The 17,551-nt window shown below is 44.0% G+C and overlaps 2 protein-coding genes and 1 non-coding gene across 3 annotated transcripts; all 3 read left to right on the plus strand.

Annotated features, from left to right (window-relative positions):
* The first annotated feature begins 975 nt into the window (after positions 1-975).
* Positions 976-1,633, plus strand: LOC101290887 (60S ribosomal protein L39-1-like). Its single transcript, XM_004287169.1, has 3 exons — positions 976-1,069; positions 1,175-1,278; positions 1,380-1,633. Exons 1-3 carry the CDS (start codon positions 1,067-1,069, stop codon positions 1,426-1,428), a joined length of 156 nt encoding a protein of 51 aa, XP_004287217.1. The 5' UTR covers positions 976-1,066; the 3' UTR covers positions 1,429-1,633.
* Positions 1,634-3,838: 2,205 nt separating this feature from the next.
* LOC101291168 lies at positions 3,839-8,240 on the plus strand. The gene is made up of 8 exons (XR_183665.1): positions 3,839-4,054; positions 4,140-4,204; positions 4,417-4,557; positions 5,823-5,916; positions 6,009-6,200; positions 6,341-6,466; positions 6,687-7,758; positions 7,852-8,240. It is a non-coding gene; the product is annotated as an uncharacterized LOC101291168 (transcript).
* A 1,232-nt stretch (positions 8,241-9,472) lies between these two features.
* On the plus strand, positions 9,473-13,834 carry LOC101291366 (ATPase 8, plasma membrane-type-like). Its single transcript, XM_004287170.1, has 14 exons — positions 9,473-9,520; positions 9,611-9,829; positions 9,930-10,067; positions 10,223-10,537; positions 10,648-10,974; positions 11,072-11,191; positions 11,271-11,393; positions 11,486-11,590; positions 11,691-12,000; positions 12,085-12,599; positions 12,683-12,856; positions 12,956-13,138; positions 13,238-13,410; positions 13,738-13,834. Exons 1-14 carry the CDS (start codon positions 9,473-9,475, stop codon positions 13,832-13,834), a joined length of 2,847 nt encoding a protein of 948 aa, XP_004287218.1.
* Positions 13,835-17,551: the final 3,717 nt, after the last annotated feature.

Genomic DNA, 17,551 nt, shown 5'->3' on the forward strand with positions numbered 1-17,551 from the left:
TGGAATTTGGGGTAGATAATCGGGTTGGCGGGTTATACGTGCGCGGGTTTGGGCGGTGCGTTACAGTGTTTGAATAACGGTAATTTTATTTTCGCTTTCTTTTGTCCAATTTCCCTAGTGCTTCTTAAATTTATGATATTATTATATCTTTTTGTACTACGTGTTGCTAGTTAGAAATTTAGAGAAATTTTATTCTAATAGTGAAAGAATTTACTTACAGGTTTAACTTGATATCTTTTTCTTATCCTTAAATTTAGATCTAATAGCATCAAACCAAGATTTTGCTAGTTTATTTAGTAACTAGATACGTTATATGAATCTGCAACATGAATTATCATAAATACGACACTAGTCATGTTGAATAGTCATGTTGAATGAATCATGTGTCCACGTATATTTCAATCGTTCATTGTACTTGATCATTGGACATTAATCAACTAGACAAAAAAAATTTTGTTTTCAATCATTGAGTCCATGTTTTTTTACATGTTTACTTACTTGGAATAAAATGAAATCATTTCGAGGTAATTAATTAAATTTATACATTTATTTTTGTTAAAGGGAAGAATATTAATGCGTTTGTTAACAAATAAAGAAATTAGAATTGTGTTTACTAACATGTGAAAGATTTAGAATTGATGTATGTCACACCTCCTCATCAGGAGCCGATTCCTGAATATTCAAGAATTTGATGATTACAAAAGAGGAGATGTTTAGGAATCAACAATTCAAAATCAACGCCGATCTATTTCCTCTCCCATTTCACTTGTCTCTGAGTTAAAATTAATTTTCCGTATTAAGTAAGCAAACGTGCCTATTAAAGATAATCGACGCATAAACTTTTTGATCCAAATACCAATTGGGCCAGGGGGTTGAAATTAACACAAACTGCAAAGGCCTTCTTCAAAAAAACAATCAGCCTCTCACAGGCCCAAGTGCTATTAGAAACCAATTGGCCTACAGTATAAATACCTCACCCTCAAGCATTTAGGGTTTTCTATCTCGCTAGGGTTTTGTCTGCAAGCCGCTGCTCCGAGTCGCCGAGAGAGCTCTTCCCTCTGCGAAAATGGTAAATCTCCGCTACCTCTCTCTCTTTCTCTCTGTTTTCTCATCTCGATCTTCCATCTCTTGATTTCGTTTTCGCTTCACTAATCTCGGCCGTTTGATTTCGCAGCCGTCGCACAAGACCTTCATCATCAAGAAGAAGCTGGGGAAGAAGATGAGGCAGAACAGGCCCATCCCTCACTGGATCCGCATGAGGACCGACAACACCATCAGGTAAGCAATCCAATACGGCGTCGTATTTCTGCGTTTTCTGTTTTTAAGAATTGGGATTCCTGCTAGGTTGTAATACGGCGTCGTTTTTTGTGTGTTTTCAGGTACAACGCTAAGCGCAGGCACTGGCGCCGCACCAAGCTCGGATTCTAAGCTGGATATGGGTGTTGCTTTGGAACTGGGCTTTTCGCTGTTTTGTGATTTTAATTCGAGAGATAGACTTGGTAATCTTTTATGTTTGGTCAATCGGGAACACTTCGGTGATGGATTTGTAGTTTAATTTGTATTTTGAGTAATGGGTTGAACCCTCTTTTGAATGATTGTGAGCTCATCATGTCTATGCAGTTCGATGATTTACTTATTGTCTGTGTGTTGACTCGTGTTCTGTTCATTATAGTCTGTTTGAGCGAAAGAGTAATATAGTTTAGCGGTGCCTTACTACATGATTCCCATTGTCTGCAAGTACGTTAGTGTTTTTATCGTAGCAACTATTTGTGGATGGTATATAGATATCCGAGGAGAGTGCTTTGGTAGTAATGTAGAACAAGGGAACTATTTGATATGAACCTTGTCTTGCCCTTTGCGTTATTAAGATATGTTGGTGTAGGATGTTTATTGAGATTCAATATCAAGTGATGGTCAAAAGGATTTATTGGTGGATTCTGAACTTTGGTTCTAGTATAGTATAGCATGCTGGTGACTTTCTAGCATGCTTAGGTTGCTTTTGAGGTGAGAATTGTGGCCCTGGTTGGCTAGATGTTGACTAATTTTGCTGATTGTTATGCTGGAGGTCTTGTGTCCTGTTTGAAGCACCGATATGCATTAGTTTGATGTACCTCTCATTTGCATGTATGAATTTACTTTTGCTTATTCCATGTAGCTTGGTGTTTTGATTCAAAATTATAGCTATGAAGTTTTTGGCCAAGAATATGGATTTAGTGCTTTCATTGCTTTGTAGTTTGTACAGTAATGTTAGCAATTCACGTTGAATATGGTCTTCCAAGTTTCAACTACATCTAAAACTTGCTTGAATAAATCTAAGTGCCCATGCTGCTAGTACTTCTAGATTCAATCAAAAGTGCCCTGGCTTCATAGATAGATAGATAGAGAGAGGTCCTAATTAAAACATGCCAACATAGTATTGTAGTCGGACAATTTCGTTGTAATAAGATCGACTGAGAATCACTGAATGACCTTGTGTACAAAAACTACAATCTCAAGAATAGCTGATCCTATTCTGTTTGATGACATTGACATGACTTCCGAGTGGGTGGAAGAGAGTTACAGTCCAAGCTTCGGTTCTGCTCTGGATGAGAGTGACCTGAATACAAGACAGTTCAATGCTGCCATATTTGGTTTATGATCCTGAAAATGATTTCAGCAACTATTCAAAATTCATGTTTGCATTTACCTTGTAAAAAATAGGGTAGTTATCCTCTTATGTAATGTGCATCTTTTGAACATGGAATTTTAGGTTAAAAAATAAAATAAATTTGGTAACACAACAACGTGGGGAGAAAGAGGAGGGTAAAACATAGAAAATTACCGAAGAGGCAGGGGACCCTCCGGCACTACAAGCGTAATTAAGAGGAGGCTTGTCACGCGTTTCAAATTCTTCTTACCCAAGTTGTAACACACACAATACGGCTTGACAAGGGAGAGAATGACCATTCACCCCTCTGTCACGATTTAAATTACGTGTTCTGTTTGCCTCTCCATTTGGAAATGACCGAGAAGCTAAAAGGGCATTACTGTCCTTAAAGAAATACCGAGAGAATATAGAGACACACGTAGAGCCTCCTGCCATCCTCGGACCTCTCTCTCTCTCTCGTTTCTTCGCTTCGCTCTTGTCTGTCTCACAATGGAAGGCGCCGCCTACTGGTTTCTTGTCTCACAATGTGATTGACTATGCTACTATCAAAGCGAATGCGAATGCGAACTTTGTTGTTGAGACATTTGTTGAAACTAGTTCAAATCTTGGATATGTCAACCAACTGACCAAGAGGCTTCAAAAGAATGAAGTCGATTTGGTTAAGATGTCTTGGAGTCACCATGACGAAGGTGAGGCATCTTGGGAGTTAGAGTCAGATGTGAGGGCTAAGTACCCCAAGTTGTTTTTAGATTAGTGTACTTGAATTTTGGGACGAAATTATTTTAATGGGGATAGATTGTAGTAACCTGGGTTTTCATATTAATTTTCTTGTAATATTTTCGAATTAACTAAAGGGATATGTTTGTGAAAATGCCTTTACAGAATTACAGATCTTGGTAGTGGAAGTTTCCGAAGTCTAAATAATTTAAGTGTTTCGTTTTAAGCTCTTAAAGTTGATTTTTTTATCCGTTAGGTATTTTCAAAAATTTTATTCACGAAATTCGTAAAGCTCGACGATACGAGTTCGTGAATACACGGCACGCCTAAAACGGATGAAGTATAAAAAAATTGCAATCAGTCGAAGTTTAGAATTGATTTTTAGAGAGGGTATAAATTGAAAAGTTGTGGGGTTTTATTTTAGAAACCCATTTCAGAAAAGCCTCAACCATTTCTCTCTCTCTTTCCTCCCGACGCCGCGCGCGCGGCCTCATCTCTGCCTATCCGGAACTCGGCCGTCCGGCCACCAAACCGGACGCCACTGGTCCCGTTCGGTACGCACAGGCCTCCTCTCCATTTCTGGGGCTGCACCGCTCGTTGTCTCGCCGCCTAGACGCCGCTACAAGGCGGTGGAGGTGTTTCGGTCTCGCCGGAAATTCTCCCTTCGACGGCAACATAGGTCGAAACTTGGTAAGTCTTGCTTCCCTCCTTCATCTGAAGGTGATTCGTCTAGCTAGCAACCTAAAAATCGATGTTTTGGACCCTGGGTTTTCAGATTTGAAGCTCGAGCTTGTGGCGGTTGTTTGGAGCAGTTTAAGGCCGATTCGAGGCTAGTCTCAGGTACAAAGATTGTCTCTTTTGCTTTGATCTACGAGTTGAGTATGTTGAATGTCCAAATTGCAGCGTTTCGGGCAGCGCGTGGAAGCGCGTGTCCGGGCAGTGTGGGTAGTTTAAGTTGCTTTGTTTGTGTCGTTGTGAGTGTGTTGGTTTGTGATAAGGCTACACATTTTCCCCTCATTCTCTCTTCTCAGCCGCCCTACACCTCTCTGCAGAGCAATGGCGTTCATCAAGGCCTCCGAACCCCGCGCCTACTTCACGTGCTTCCAGTTCAAATACAAGTGCCGCCGCAACAATCTGCTTCATAGGCGTTGATTCAGCAGTCATCTCTTTCTTTAAACAAAATTGATATGAAGGTGAAACATTAGAATTATGCATTCTCTTATCTAATTTTAAGTTAAGGTCACATAGCACTGAGTCTTTTGGATGGAACTCTCCCTTCATAGGCTAGATTGAGTCTGTTGTAGCAATCAATAGTAGTATGTCATGCTTTAGCTGAAATTTGGCATATAGGGCGAGATGAAGAAGAGTTGCAAGAAAACTCATCAATATAACAGCAGTTAAAACAAGCAATCAAAGCTCGTAGCAAACAAAATCCATGGTATTAACTGAAAATTTCTGTAAGGAAAACTTTATTACAAACTGAAATCATTATTTCAAATGTCATACAAAATAAATTTTCAAAAGAAACCATAAAACTCAGAGCAACTCCTACTGTTTTCAGCAATCTAAACCAATCTCTTCAGTATGTAGTGAGAAGCTTACCGGTTGTTTTTAGATTCCTCATGGACATGAAAGCGTGGAACATGATAGATTTGTGATAACATTCAGATGTATTTCTTGAGGCACTCTTTCGTCAAAGGCGAATGAGCCAACTCCTCCGGTGTTTCCCTAAATAAATCATGAATAGGAGAAAAGGATTTTGATTAGGGTTAAGATTTTGGGGAAAAACACAGATAGGCCAATAGTCAACAAACAAACTCAATATATAACCAGTCAAATCAACCGCGCGCTAAAAGTAATGAACTCACCACCACTCCGGCGTTGAGCTCAACCGTTCCACGTTGCCGACGTCATAATCCTCATTCTCGACCACCGACGGAAATATATGCATGCTAAAGATTCACTTAACTAGCTAGGAGGGTTTATGTGGGTTTAGGGTGGTTGTGACTACCAAAATAGGTAATGATAAGAACTGTAGTATCTTCCTCATTTCTTTGCACCTGTTAATAAATAAATAAAATCACAATTTAATAACATCACAGGTTTAATCTAATAAATAAATAAGTTGTTCGGAGCTTACATGTTTCCTCACACGGCAACGAGCTGACTTGCATCAGTAGTAGGTTTTTTTATCTCTTTTGAAAACCATGTCATGTTGATTTACTTTTGGTCTCTTTAGAGCTTTCATGGAGGACTGTTCATTAATGACTAATCTGAATTACTTTGAAAAGATTATTAAACCATTTGGTGATCTTATTAAACTGGTTAGGGGGTTAAGCAAAGTTCAATGTAATGTTGTTTGTGTTGGTTACTGAAGTTTGATTATAGGAACATACATATTAAGCTTGATTTGTTACTATGAAATTTGTTTAAATCTTACCAATTTTTTTTTTGGCAGATCTCTGACGGTTATTATTAGAGTTACCATGGGAAAAAGTTTCTAAAAAGAGATAAAAAAAACCTACTACCGATGCAAGTCGGCTCATTGCCGTGTGAGGAAACATATAAGCTCCGAACAACTTATTTATTTATTAGATTAAACCTGTGATGTTATTAAATTGTGATTTTATTTATTTATTAACAGGTGCAAAGATGTGAGGAAGATACGACAGTTCTTATCATTACTTATTTTGGTAGTCACAACCACCCTAAACTCACATAAATCCTCATACCTAGTTAAGTGAATCTTTAGCATGCATATATTTCCGTCGGTGGTCGAGGATGAGGATTATGACGTTGGCAGCTTGGAACGGTTGAGCTCAACGCCGGAGTGGTGGTGAGTTCATTATTTTTAGCGCGCAGTTGATTTGTCTGGTTATATATTGAGTTTGTTTGTTGACTATTGGTCTGTCTATGTTTTTGCCCAAAATCTTAACCTTGATCGGAATCCTTTTCTCCTATTCATGATTTATTCAGGGAAACACCGGAGGAGTTGGCTCATTTGCCTTTAACGGAAGAGTGCCTCGAGAAATACATCTGAATGTTATCACAGATCTATTATGTTACACGCTTTCCTGTCCATGAGGAATCTGAAAACGACCGGTAAGCTTCTCATTACATATTGAAGAGATTGGTTTAGATTGCTGAAAACAATGGGGAGTTGCTCTGAGTTTTATGGTTTTTTTGAAAATTTATTTTGTATGACATTTGAAATAATGATTTCAGTTTGTAATAAAATTTTCAGTTAATACCATGGATTTTGTTTGCTGCGAGCTTTGATTGCTTGTTTTAACAGTTGTTATATTGACGAGTTTTCTGGCAGCTCTACTTCATCTCGCCCTATATGCCAAATTGCTGCTAGAGCAGGACATACTATTATTTATTGCTACAACAGACTCAATCTAGCCTATATGAAGGGAGAGTTCCATCCAAAAGACTCAGTGCTATGGCTGCCTCCATTACCACACCTGCTTCCTCTACATGGTTGCTCGACACCGGTGCAAATTCACATGTCACTGCTGATTTGGGGAATCTGCAATATCAAACCGTCATGGTAATGATCAAATCAATGGCATAGGTACTGCTACTCTTCCTATTTCTCATATTGCCTCCAATTGAATAACGATACTTTCACTCTTAATAATATACTTCTTTATGTTTTCATGGATTTTGTAAACAAGATCATAAAGGACAGTTTATTTTGAGCATATGGTCAGATTTTTGCAGGAGCTCAAATAAACATACAGGTATCATATCTCGTTGGTGGTTCATGTTATATATTGCTGTTGCACAGTAGTTTTGGAATTCAATTAACTTGTTAGTTATTTGTTGTTCCTTAGCTCAATGTTGTAGTGATATATAGACAGAACTTTGAAATGGTTATTGAGACTGTAGCACCTTGTGCACACTCCAGAAAAATCTCAATATTGATATTCTGAATTTCACGTTATGAATTCATGCACAGTTGTCCTCTTAACTTGCTGTACTAAAAATGCAAATTCAGAAGGGTTCGATTTTGGTGGTGAGAATCAACTTAGTTAGTTGTGGATGAAGGTTTTGTTATGTTAATTCTTTGTGTTCCATAATCTTTTTAATTTCTGATAAATCTAACCTCCAAGAACAATGAAGATATTGAAACAAAGTAGAATCAATTTGAGTGGTGCAGTGTTATTTACCTTAGCATAAGGGGAATAGTACTTATAGCCTTCATTATGGTTTCCACATATCATTAACTTGTTTAACATATATATATCTGTTTGCCCTATGACTCTAGAAGTGTCCAGAATCAGTACTGATATACGGTCCTTCAGAGATCAATGTCATCAGCTGATTCCATATATATGCCTATACGATCTAGCACTGGCCCAACGATGAACATCTCTATCTCGAATTAGGCAAGAATGAATATCTCAGTATCGATGTTTCTAGTTTCCGCATGGTAAACTAATGAATTCATCTTTATTTCTGTGCTGTAAATGCAAATGCAGAAGGAAAATTTTCTGTGACAAGGATCAAATCCAGTACTCTAAACAAACTCTGTTACACCCTTTGTGTTGTGCGCATCGCGTTCGAGTTTCGACCATTACAAACTCTTAGTTTATGATGTTTTCCTAACCTATATTGGCCTTGATTTTGGCACCACATGAACTTGGGAGCTTTGGAACCAAGAAATCCTTAGCAGCTTCTTAACCTGTAGCTTGTGTTTTCATCAATGTACACTCCTTTCTTGGTCCAAGTTAGTTACAATTACAAAGACGCACACTGAATCGAAGCTATATATTTGAGTACTGCATAGTTTTCTTGCTAACAAACAAGCCATGTGGACTATGGAGTGTCTGCCTATCTCCCTCTCTATTCCATGTGACCAGCTTCATCGAATATGTAAATTTAGTACTAAATTCATTCAAACCTTTTGAACGACTAAAAGATATTTCTTATATTTGTCAGGATTGCGTATTGCGAGTGTGAGCAATCATTTTTTGACTTAGTACTGAGAGAGACAGCAGTGACTGTTGCACTATATATGATGTTATGTCAGTTTGAGCATCAATATTAAAAAAGGCTTTCTGCATTCGAATTTTCCATTAATTTTCTTGGCAACATGCATGTTTGCACATAATGATGAGTTTTATCTGCAAAAGTTTGTGTTAGACTTCATTGTTTGCTTATGCAGTCAATCCTAATACGATTCACTTAGATTTTCATCTTTCTGCATTATCAATTTGTGATTGCTCAAGATACTTTGCCACTAGCTTTTGCTAGGCTATTACAGAGGATTGTTGCCTTCTATTTATGTCTTTTTTTCATTAAAACAAGAAACCACATTACTCTGTTTTCCCTTTATCGATCTTAGCGTAGTTAGCATTCTTGTTCAAGCTACTATAATCTTTGGTCACAAAACAAAAGAAGGAAAATCTTTGCATTAAAGAACTGCATGTAGTAAGAACTGTAGTGTTTCATTGAAGTGATCTATATATGTCCTTTTGTACCGAGTAAGAATGACATATATATATGATTATAGATTCACCAAGAGTGTTGCATCTACAAGTCTGTCTTTTCATCAATGTCTTTTCTACATCTTCTAAAGCTTATTATAGATGCAACATGACTGTTGGGTTGCCTAGTTCGAAAGCAAGTATAGTCTCAACCAATATGGTTAAATTGCCTCTCTGAGTTGGTTGTACGTACGGAAAAAACGATCGAGTCCTATATCCATGCAAATGACAACACAATAATAAGGTAAGAATGAGAGCCACAAACACCTCTAACAAACTCCTCCGGCTTCCGATGAATCAGGTGACCCTCCAATTCCATTGTCTTCCTCTTGTATAAAACCAGACAAGGTTGCAGCAGTAGAGCCTTAGGCCATTGGAACAGATTAATAATAAGGGTCCGAAGAATCGGACAAATCTCAATTTACATATCCTTTTTACTTTCATCTCCATATTCTCTCGACCTCCCTCTTTCCAGTCTCTTCAGAAGCCAGGCTTTGGCGGATGAGGAGGCCTTGTAAGGGAGGTGCATGAGAGAAGAATAAGACTAAGAAGAAGAAGAAGAAGAGCCTAAGTAAGTTATTGTTAGGCGTTTTTCTTCAGAACATATCCAACCATGGCCGATATCTCCTTGGAGGACGTGAAGAACGAGAATGTCGACCTTGTAAGCTAGCTTCTGCATTTTAGTACTTGAACTTTGTATTGAGGACACTGCTGCGGATTAATTGAGTTGTGAAAAATTTGTGTAATGCAGGAGAAAATCCCGGTGGAGGAAGTGTTCGAGCAGCTGAAATGCTCGAAACAAGGGTTGAGCACAGATGAGGGAACGAAAAGGCTTCAGGTTTTCGGCAAGAATAAGCTTGAGGAAAAGAAGGAGAGCAAGGTTCTCAAGTTCCTAGGGTTCATGTGGAATCCCTTATCATGGGTGATGGAGCTGGCTGCAATCATGGCCATTGCTTTGGCCAATGGAGGGGTATGCAGTGCAACTGGAACTAGTTAGAATATTGTTTCGTGTAGTTAGTTTCGATTTCTTGCGGTGAAAGTTATGGTATTTGACAATGAAATGTGAACAGGGAAAGCCTACGGATTGGCCGGACTTCGTCGGTATTGTGGTGCTTCTGTTCATCAACTCAACTATCTCATTTATCGAAGAGAACAATGCTGGCAATGCTGCCGCAGCTCTTATGGCTAGTCTTGCCCCCAAGACCAAGGTTCATATCCATATTCATATTAATCAAGGATCTTAATGCATACATGTTTCTTAATTAGGACTAATTTGAATTTGAAATGTACATGCATTGAAGACAATTTCCCAATTAATGCACAAAAGTGTTTCTATTAGGACTAAACTGAAATTGGAATGTAGGTGTTAAGGGATGGAAAATGGGGTGAGAAAGAGGCAGAAATTTTGGTACCCGGGGATATCATCAGCATTAAGTTGGGAGACATAGTCCCAGCTGATGCTCGTCTCCTGGAAGGTGATCCTTTAAAGATTGACCAGGCTGCACTCACTGGTGAATCCCTACCGGTTACCAAAAACCCCGGCGATGAGGTCTTCTCTGGATCTACTTGCAAGCAGGGTGAGATTGAGGCTGTTGTTATCGCAACTGGAGTCCACACTTTCTTTGGCAAGGCTGCACACTTGGTGGATAGCACCAACCAAGTTGGTCACTTCCAAAAGGTATGTATGATGGTGTTTTAGTGGTTGTGGTGAACAAATTTATGTCATGCATTTTGATTCAATCTTTGAACACTTTTGGACTAGTATGACGTATTGGATTGTGTAAACAGGTGTTGACATCTATTGGTAACTTCTGCATCTGCTCCATTGGAGTTGGAATGGTGATTGAGATATTGGTGATGTACCCCATTCAGCACAGGGCATATAGAGATGGTATTGACAATCTGTTGGTGCTCCTAATCGGAGGTATCCCCATTGCCATGCCAACGGTGTTATCCGTGACCATGGCTATTGGGTCTCACCGCTTGTCACAGCAGGGTGCCATCACCAAGAGGATGACAGCCATTGAAGAAATGGCAGGAATGGATGTACTTTGCAGTGACAAGACCGGAACTCTCACCCTCAACAAGCTTACTGTCGACAAGAGTCTGATTGAGGTTAGTGAGAAAGTAATATTATCATTATGCATGTGCTCATGATCGATACTCTTGATAACGTGAGTGCTTAGTTGTTCTGATGTCATTGTAATTACAGGTGTTCCCTAAGAACTTGGACAAAGATGGAGTGGTCTTGCTCTCTGCCAGGGCTTCCAGGATAGAAAACCAGGACGCAATCGATGCTTCAATTGTTGGGATGCTGGGTGACCCAAAGGAGGTACACACATCACCATTAACCTAGTGTTTTTCTACCCTATGAATTGTAGTGATTGAAGCAACTGCAACTTACATTGTAGGCAAGAGCAGGGATCACTGAGGTACATTTCCTGCCCTTCAACCCTGTCGAAAAGCGCACAGCAATCACCTACATTGATAGCAATGGGGATTGGCACAGATGCAGCAAGGGTGCTCCTGAGCAAGTAAGATATGATCTAGTCTTATTGTACCAATTGATTTACTTCTGTAGCTACATTTTCAAGACTGACATATAACTGTTTTGCTCATTCACCAGATCATTGACCTATGTGACCTTAAGGGAGAAGCGAGGAAGAAGGCACACGAAGTCATTGACAACTATGCTGACCGTGGTCTTCGTTCATTGGGTGTGGCACGACAGGTGAATAAATTTGACATCATAACTATTACTTAGTGGTGTTCATTGTATCCACATTGTGATGAATTTGCTGGATTTATCTTTTTTCTTTATTCATCTACAGACAGTATCAGAGAAGACCAAGGAAAGTGCTGGTGATCCATGGGAGTTTGTTGGTCTATTGCCTCTCTTTGATCCTCCAAGGCATGACAGTGCCGAGACTATCCGCCGTGCTCTTGAGCTTGGTGTCAATGTAAAGATGATCACTGGTGACCAACTTGCCATTGGAAAGGAGACCGGCCGAAGGCTTGGCATGGGCACCAACATGTACCCTTCATCTACCCTTCTTGGCCAAAGCTTGGACGAGTCCATTGCTACAATTCCTGTTGATGAGCTCATTGAAAAGGCTGATGGATTTGCTGGAGTCTTCCCTGGTAAGCATATGTTTTTTCTTTTCATGGAGCATAATCAAAGAAAGAAGTCAGAAACTAATTCAATTTGGACATGCATATATGCAGAGCACAAGTATGAGATTGTCAAGAAGCTGCAGGAGAGGAAACACATCTGTGGTATGACCGGAGATGGTGTGAATGACGCCCCGGCTCTCAAGAGAGCAGACATTGGCATTGCAGTGGATGATGCAACTGATGCAGCCAGGAGTGCCTCAGACATTGTACTGACTGAGCCAGGCCTGAGTGTTATAGTGAGCGCCGTGTTGACAAGCAGAGCCATCTTCCAGAGGATGAAGAACTACACCATTTATGCTGTTTCCATCACAATCCGTATTGTGGTGGGATTCATGCTCCTTGCTCTCATCTGGAAGTTTGACTTCTCACCATTCATGGTCTTGGTCATTGCAATCTTGAATGACGGCACCATCATGACCATCTCTAAGGATAGAGTGAAGCCATCTCCTCTGCCCGACTCCTGGAAGCTCAAGGAAATCTTTGCCACTGGAATTGTCCTCGGAACTTACATGGCTGTCATGACTGTGGTCTTCTTCTGGATTGCACACAGCACTCAGTTCTTCTCTGTAAGTTCAAAATGCCACACTAAAAACCTGAACTAACAACTTTTATATAAAGCAAGCCTAATAGAAGTATCAACTGTTTGCAGAGAGTATTTGGTGTGCGACATATTGGGGACGACGCGGCGCAGCTTACCTCTGCTGTCTACCTCCAAGTGAGCATTCTCAGTCAAGCGCTCATCTTCGTGACCCGATCAAGGAGCTTCTCCTTTCTTGAACGCCCCGGTACCATGCTCATGGGTGCCTTTCTTGCAGCGCAGTTGGTTAGTGGCTCATTTCTGCCTTGTTCCATAATGTTCAAACTAGCTAGCTTTAGAAACTCGTTATCTTGCCTAAGTTTGGTATTTTCATATGTTATACAGGTGGCTACCCTCATTGCTGTGTATTGTAGCTGGGGCTTTGCTAGAATCGATGGTGTCGGATGGGGATGGGCAGGTGTTATCTGGATCTACAGCATTGTCACCTACTTCCCTCTCGACATCTTCAAGTTCATAATCCGTTACGCATTGAGTGGCCATGCTTGGGATAGTGTTGTACAGCACAAGGTTTGTTTCTAGCTAGTCTTGACATTTTCAAATCCTTTTTTGTTGCATGACTGCTTAATCTTGTTTTGTGCAATGTGTGTGTTTTGACTACCTATCAAGACTGCCTTCTCAACAAACAATGACTATGGAAAGGCTGAGAGAGAGGCACAGTGGGCAGCAACTCAACGAACACTCTCTGGTCTCCAGTCTCCTCCGGAATTGTTCCACGGCAACCACCATGGGGATGAGCAATCGATAGCTGAGCAAGCCAAGAGACGAGCAGAAGTTGCTAGGTAAAATTAATAACCAGACCAGTTTTAGAACCACTAATGTACACATTCCAATCAATGCTACAGCTGAAGAGAGTTTGATCAAAAGGGCATCCATTTTTACCTTGATGCTTCCTTGTAACCTCAATAGATCAATTCAAAGGTCTCTCTTTCAGATGTTCTGTATGAATCCAACGCCTACGTGTATATCTATACAAAAACATAGAGGAATGAGAAATTGTCACTCACATTAGAAATTAATCTCAGTTAAGACTTGATTTGAAGAACATAGACTAGTATACCTGAGAGTTGCATTCATTGATTTTGTACATGTTACATATACATCTGCAGGCTGAGGGAGCTCCACACCTTAAAGGGGCACGTCCAATCTGTGGTCAAGCTGAAGGGGCTTGATATCGAAACTATCCAGCAGAACTACACCGTCTAGAACACTTCATCACAAAAACGATGGAGTTATCAGTAGTATGAACGAGGAGGCCAGGGTATCAAGGACCAAAAGGGCGTAGCTGGAGATAGAGGTGCTAAGGAGAAGCTTAGCTTATAATAGTTGTACAAACTCTTCTTCTTCTTCTTCTTCTTCTTCTTTTGCACTTTGTTGTAATATACGATTGAAAGTAAAGAGGGTATTGTGCATTGGTGGGGCTTCATTCAGATGATGAGATTTGTCCTAGTAAATTTAGGAAAAGGAAAACTAGGCCTCTCTTTGAGATAGAATGAAGTTTACTACTAATACATAATAGTAAATAATAGTAAATTAGTAATACGTTTATCTACCCTCATGTGATATATTGTGGACTTGGCGGGTCAAGGCAGTCTTTACGCGGGTCTTAAGTAGGTCTTGACGGCTCTAGACGGGTTAAGACGCCCCCTTGGCTTCATTAAGTGGGTCTCGGCAGCCCCTTAGCGGCCCTAGACGTGTTTCGGCAGCCCCTTGGCAGGTCTAGACAGCCCCAAAGTTGGTCTAGGTGGGTCAAGGCGATCTTTTGGTAGGTCTAGGCTGTCTCTAAGCGAGTCTAGGTGGTCCCTACATGGGTCTAAGAGGGCCAAGGCGGGTCAAAGCGGCCCCAAGGCGGGTTAAAGCGACCCCTTGGCGGCTCTCGGCGGGTCAAGATGCCCTCTCGGCGGCCCTAGCTAAGTAGGTCTCGGCAGCCCCTTAGTGGCACTAGGTAGCCTCTAAGCGGGTTTAGGTGGTCCCTAAGCAGGTCTAGGCGGTCCCTACGTGGGTCTGGGAGGACCAAGGCGGTCCCTTGGCAGGTCAAGGCGGGTCAAAGTGGCCCCTTGGCATGTTAAGGCGGTCAAGGCGGTCCCTTGGCAGGTCAAGGCGGGTCAAAGCTGCCCCTTGGCATGTCAAAGCTGCTTAGGGCCACCTTGACCCGTCTTGGCCCATCTTGACCCTCTTTTAACCCGCCTTAGCCTTCCTTGATCCGCCTTGACCCGTCTTGGCCCGCCTTAACCTGCCTTAACCCTCTTAGACCCGCCTTGACCATCTTAGACTCGCCTAGGGCCACCAAGGAGCCGCCATGACTCGCCATGGACCGCCTTGACCCGCCTTGACCTGCCTTGGCCCGCTTTGACCCGTCTTGGACCGCCTTGGCCCGCCTTAACCCGCCTTGGACCGCCTTGACCCGCCTTGACCTGCCTTGGCTCGCTTTGACCCGTCTTGAACTGTATTGGCCCGCCTTAACCCGCCTAGGGCTGTTTTGACCTCCCTGGGGACCGCCATGACCCGTGACGCCAAGGGGTTGCATATGTCTGCCAAGGGGCCACCTTGAACAGCCATGGCCTATCTTGGTCCGTCTTAATTCGCCTTGACCCGCTTTGAACAGCCTTGACCCTCCTAGACCCACATAGGGCCGCCTTGACCCGCTTTGGGCCGTCATGGGCCGCCTTGACCTGCCTTGACCCGCCTTAACCCTCCTAGACCCACCTAGGGCCACCAAGAGGCCGCCATGACTCGCCAAGGGGTTGCAATGACCCTCCATGGCCCGTCTAAGGCCACCAAGAAGCCGCCATGACCCTCCTCACCTTGACCTGTCTTGGGTCGCCTTGACCCGTTTTGACCCGCCTTGAATCCCCTTGACCCTCCTAGACCCACCTAGGGCCACCAAGAAGCCTCCATGACTTGCCAAGGGGTTGCCATGACCCTCTTAGGCCCGTCTAGGGCCACCAAAAAGCTGCTATGACTCGCCAAGGGGTCGCCTTGACCCTCCTCAGCTCTTCTAGACCCATCTAGGGCAGCCAAGGGGCGTTGGGCCGCCTTGGACTGCGTTGGACTGCCTTGGCCCGTCTTAACCAGCTTTGGGCCGCCTTGACCCTCCTAGACCCGCCAAGGGGCTGCCTAGGCCCGCCTTCTACAGCCTTGACCTTCCTTGGGCGGCATTGGCCCACCTTGACCTGCCATGACCCGCCTTGATCTGCTTTGAACCACCTTGACCCGCTTTGGGCCGTCATGAGCCGCCTTGATTCACCTTGGGCCGCCATGGGCCGCCTTAACCTGTATTGGGCTGCCTTGACCCTCCTCGACCCACCTGGGGCCACCAAGAAGCCACCACGACTCACCAAGGGGTCGCCGTGACCCTCCTAGACCCACCTAGGGCCACCAAGAAGCCGCCATGACTCGCCAAGGGGCCTTGACCAGCCTTGAACCGCCTCAGGCCTCCTTGACCCGCCTTGCACCGCATTAGGCCGTCTTGACCCTCATAGACCCGCTTAGGGCCGCCTTGACCGGCCTTGGCTTGCCTTAACCCGCCTTAACTCTCCTAGACCCGCCTTGACCCTCTTAGACTCGCCTAGGGCCACCAAGAAGCTGCCTTGACTCGCCATGGATCGCCTTGACCCGTCTTGGGCCGCCTTGACCCGCCTTAACCCGCTTTGGGCCGCCATGGGCCGCCTTGACCCCCCCTTGACCTTCTTAGACTCGCTTAGGGCCACTAAGAAGCCGCCATGACTCGCCATGGAGCGCCTTGATCCGCCTTGGACCACCTAGGGCTGCCTTGACCCGCCTTGACCCGTCTTAGGCCGCCATGGGCCGCTTTGACCCGCCTTGGGCCGCCTTTACCTACCTAAACCCACCTAGGGCCACAAAGAAGCCGCTATGACTCGCCAGACCCTCCTAGGCCTGTCTAGGGCCACCAAGAAGCCGCCATGACTCGCAAAGAGGTCGCCATGACCCTCCTCGGCTCTTCTATGCCCACCTAGGGCAGCGGCCAAGGGGGAGTCTTGACCCGCCTTGAATTGCCTTTACCAGCCATGGGCCACCATAACCCGCCTTGGGCGGCCTAGTGCCATTAAGAAACCGTCATGACTCGCCAAAGCGTCACCCTGACCCTCTTACTCTCGTCTAGGGCCGCCATGACTCGCCAAGGGGTCGCCATGACCCTCCTTGGCTCTTCTAGACCCATCTAGGGCAGCCAAGGGGAGTTTGGCCGCCTTGGGCCGCCTTAACCCGCTTTGGGCCGCCTTAACCCACCTTGAACCGCATTGGACCGCCTTGACCTTCATAGATGGTAGACCCACATTGGGCCGCCTTAACCCACCTTGAACCGCCCTGGCTTGCCTTTTACCGCCTTGGCCCGCCTTGACCCACTTTGGGCCGTCATGGGCCGCCTTGACCAGTCTTTTTCCCGCCTTGGCCTTCCTTAGGCCGCCTTGACCCGCCTTGGCCCGTCTTAAACCGCCTTGACCTGCCTTGACCCACTTTGACCCGCCTTGGACCGTTTTAGGCCGCGTTGGCCCGCCTTGACCCTCCTAGACTCGCCTATGGCCACCAAGAAGCTGCCATGACTCGCCATGGACCGCCTTGACTCGCCTTGACCCGCCTTAACCCGCCTTGACCTGCCTTGGGCCGCCTTTAACCCACCTTGGACCGCCTAGGGCCGCCTTTACCCGCATTGAACCACCTTAAGCCGCCTTGACCCTCCTAAACCCACCTAAGGCCACCAAGAAGCCGCCATGACCCTCCTCGGCTCTTCCATGCCCACTTAGGGCAGCCAAGAGGCGGCCAAAGGGGAGCCTTGACCCGCCATGGGCCGCCTTGAACCGCCTTGGGCTGCCTAATGCCACCAAGAAACCGCCATGACTCGCTAAAGCATCGCCATGACCCACCTAGGGGGCTGCCTTTACACGCCTTACCCGTCTTAACCCG

The sequence above is a fragment of the Fragaria vesca genome, linkage group LG1, assembly GCF_000184155.1.
Source record: "Fragaria vesca subsp. vesca linkage group LG1, FraVesHawaii_1.0, whole genome shotgun sequence".
NCBI classification, from domain to species: domain Eukaryota; kingdom Viridiplantae; phylum Streptophyta; class Magnoliopsida; order Rosales; family Rosaceae; genus Fragaria; species Fragaria vesca.

Excerpts from the sequence above, each read along its gene's own strand:
- LOC101291366 (XM_004287170.1), top strand. The coding sequence starts at position 9,473 with ATGGCCGATATCTCCTTGGAGGACGTGAAGAACGAGAATGTCGACCTT. Across the intron at positions 11,591-11,690 it reads CATTGGGTGTGGCACGACAG|ACAGTATCAGAGAAGACCAA; the intron begins GTGAATAAATTT and ends ATTCATCTACAG. Across the intron at positions 13,139-13,237 it reads ATAGTGTTGTACAGCACAAG|ACTGCCTTCTCAACAAACAA; the intron begins GTTTGTTTCTAG and ends CTACCTATCAAG.
- LOC101290887 (XM_004287169.1), top strand. Across the intron at positions 1,279-1,379 it reads AGGACCGACAACACCATCAG|GTACAACGCTAAGCGCAGGC; the intron begins GTAAGCAATCCA and ends GTGTGTTTTCAG.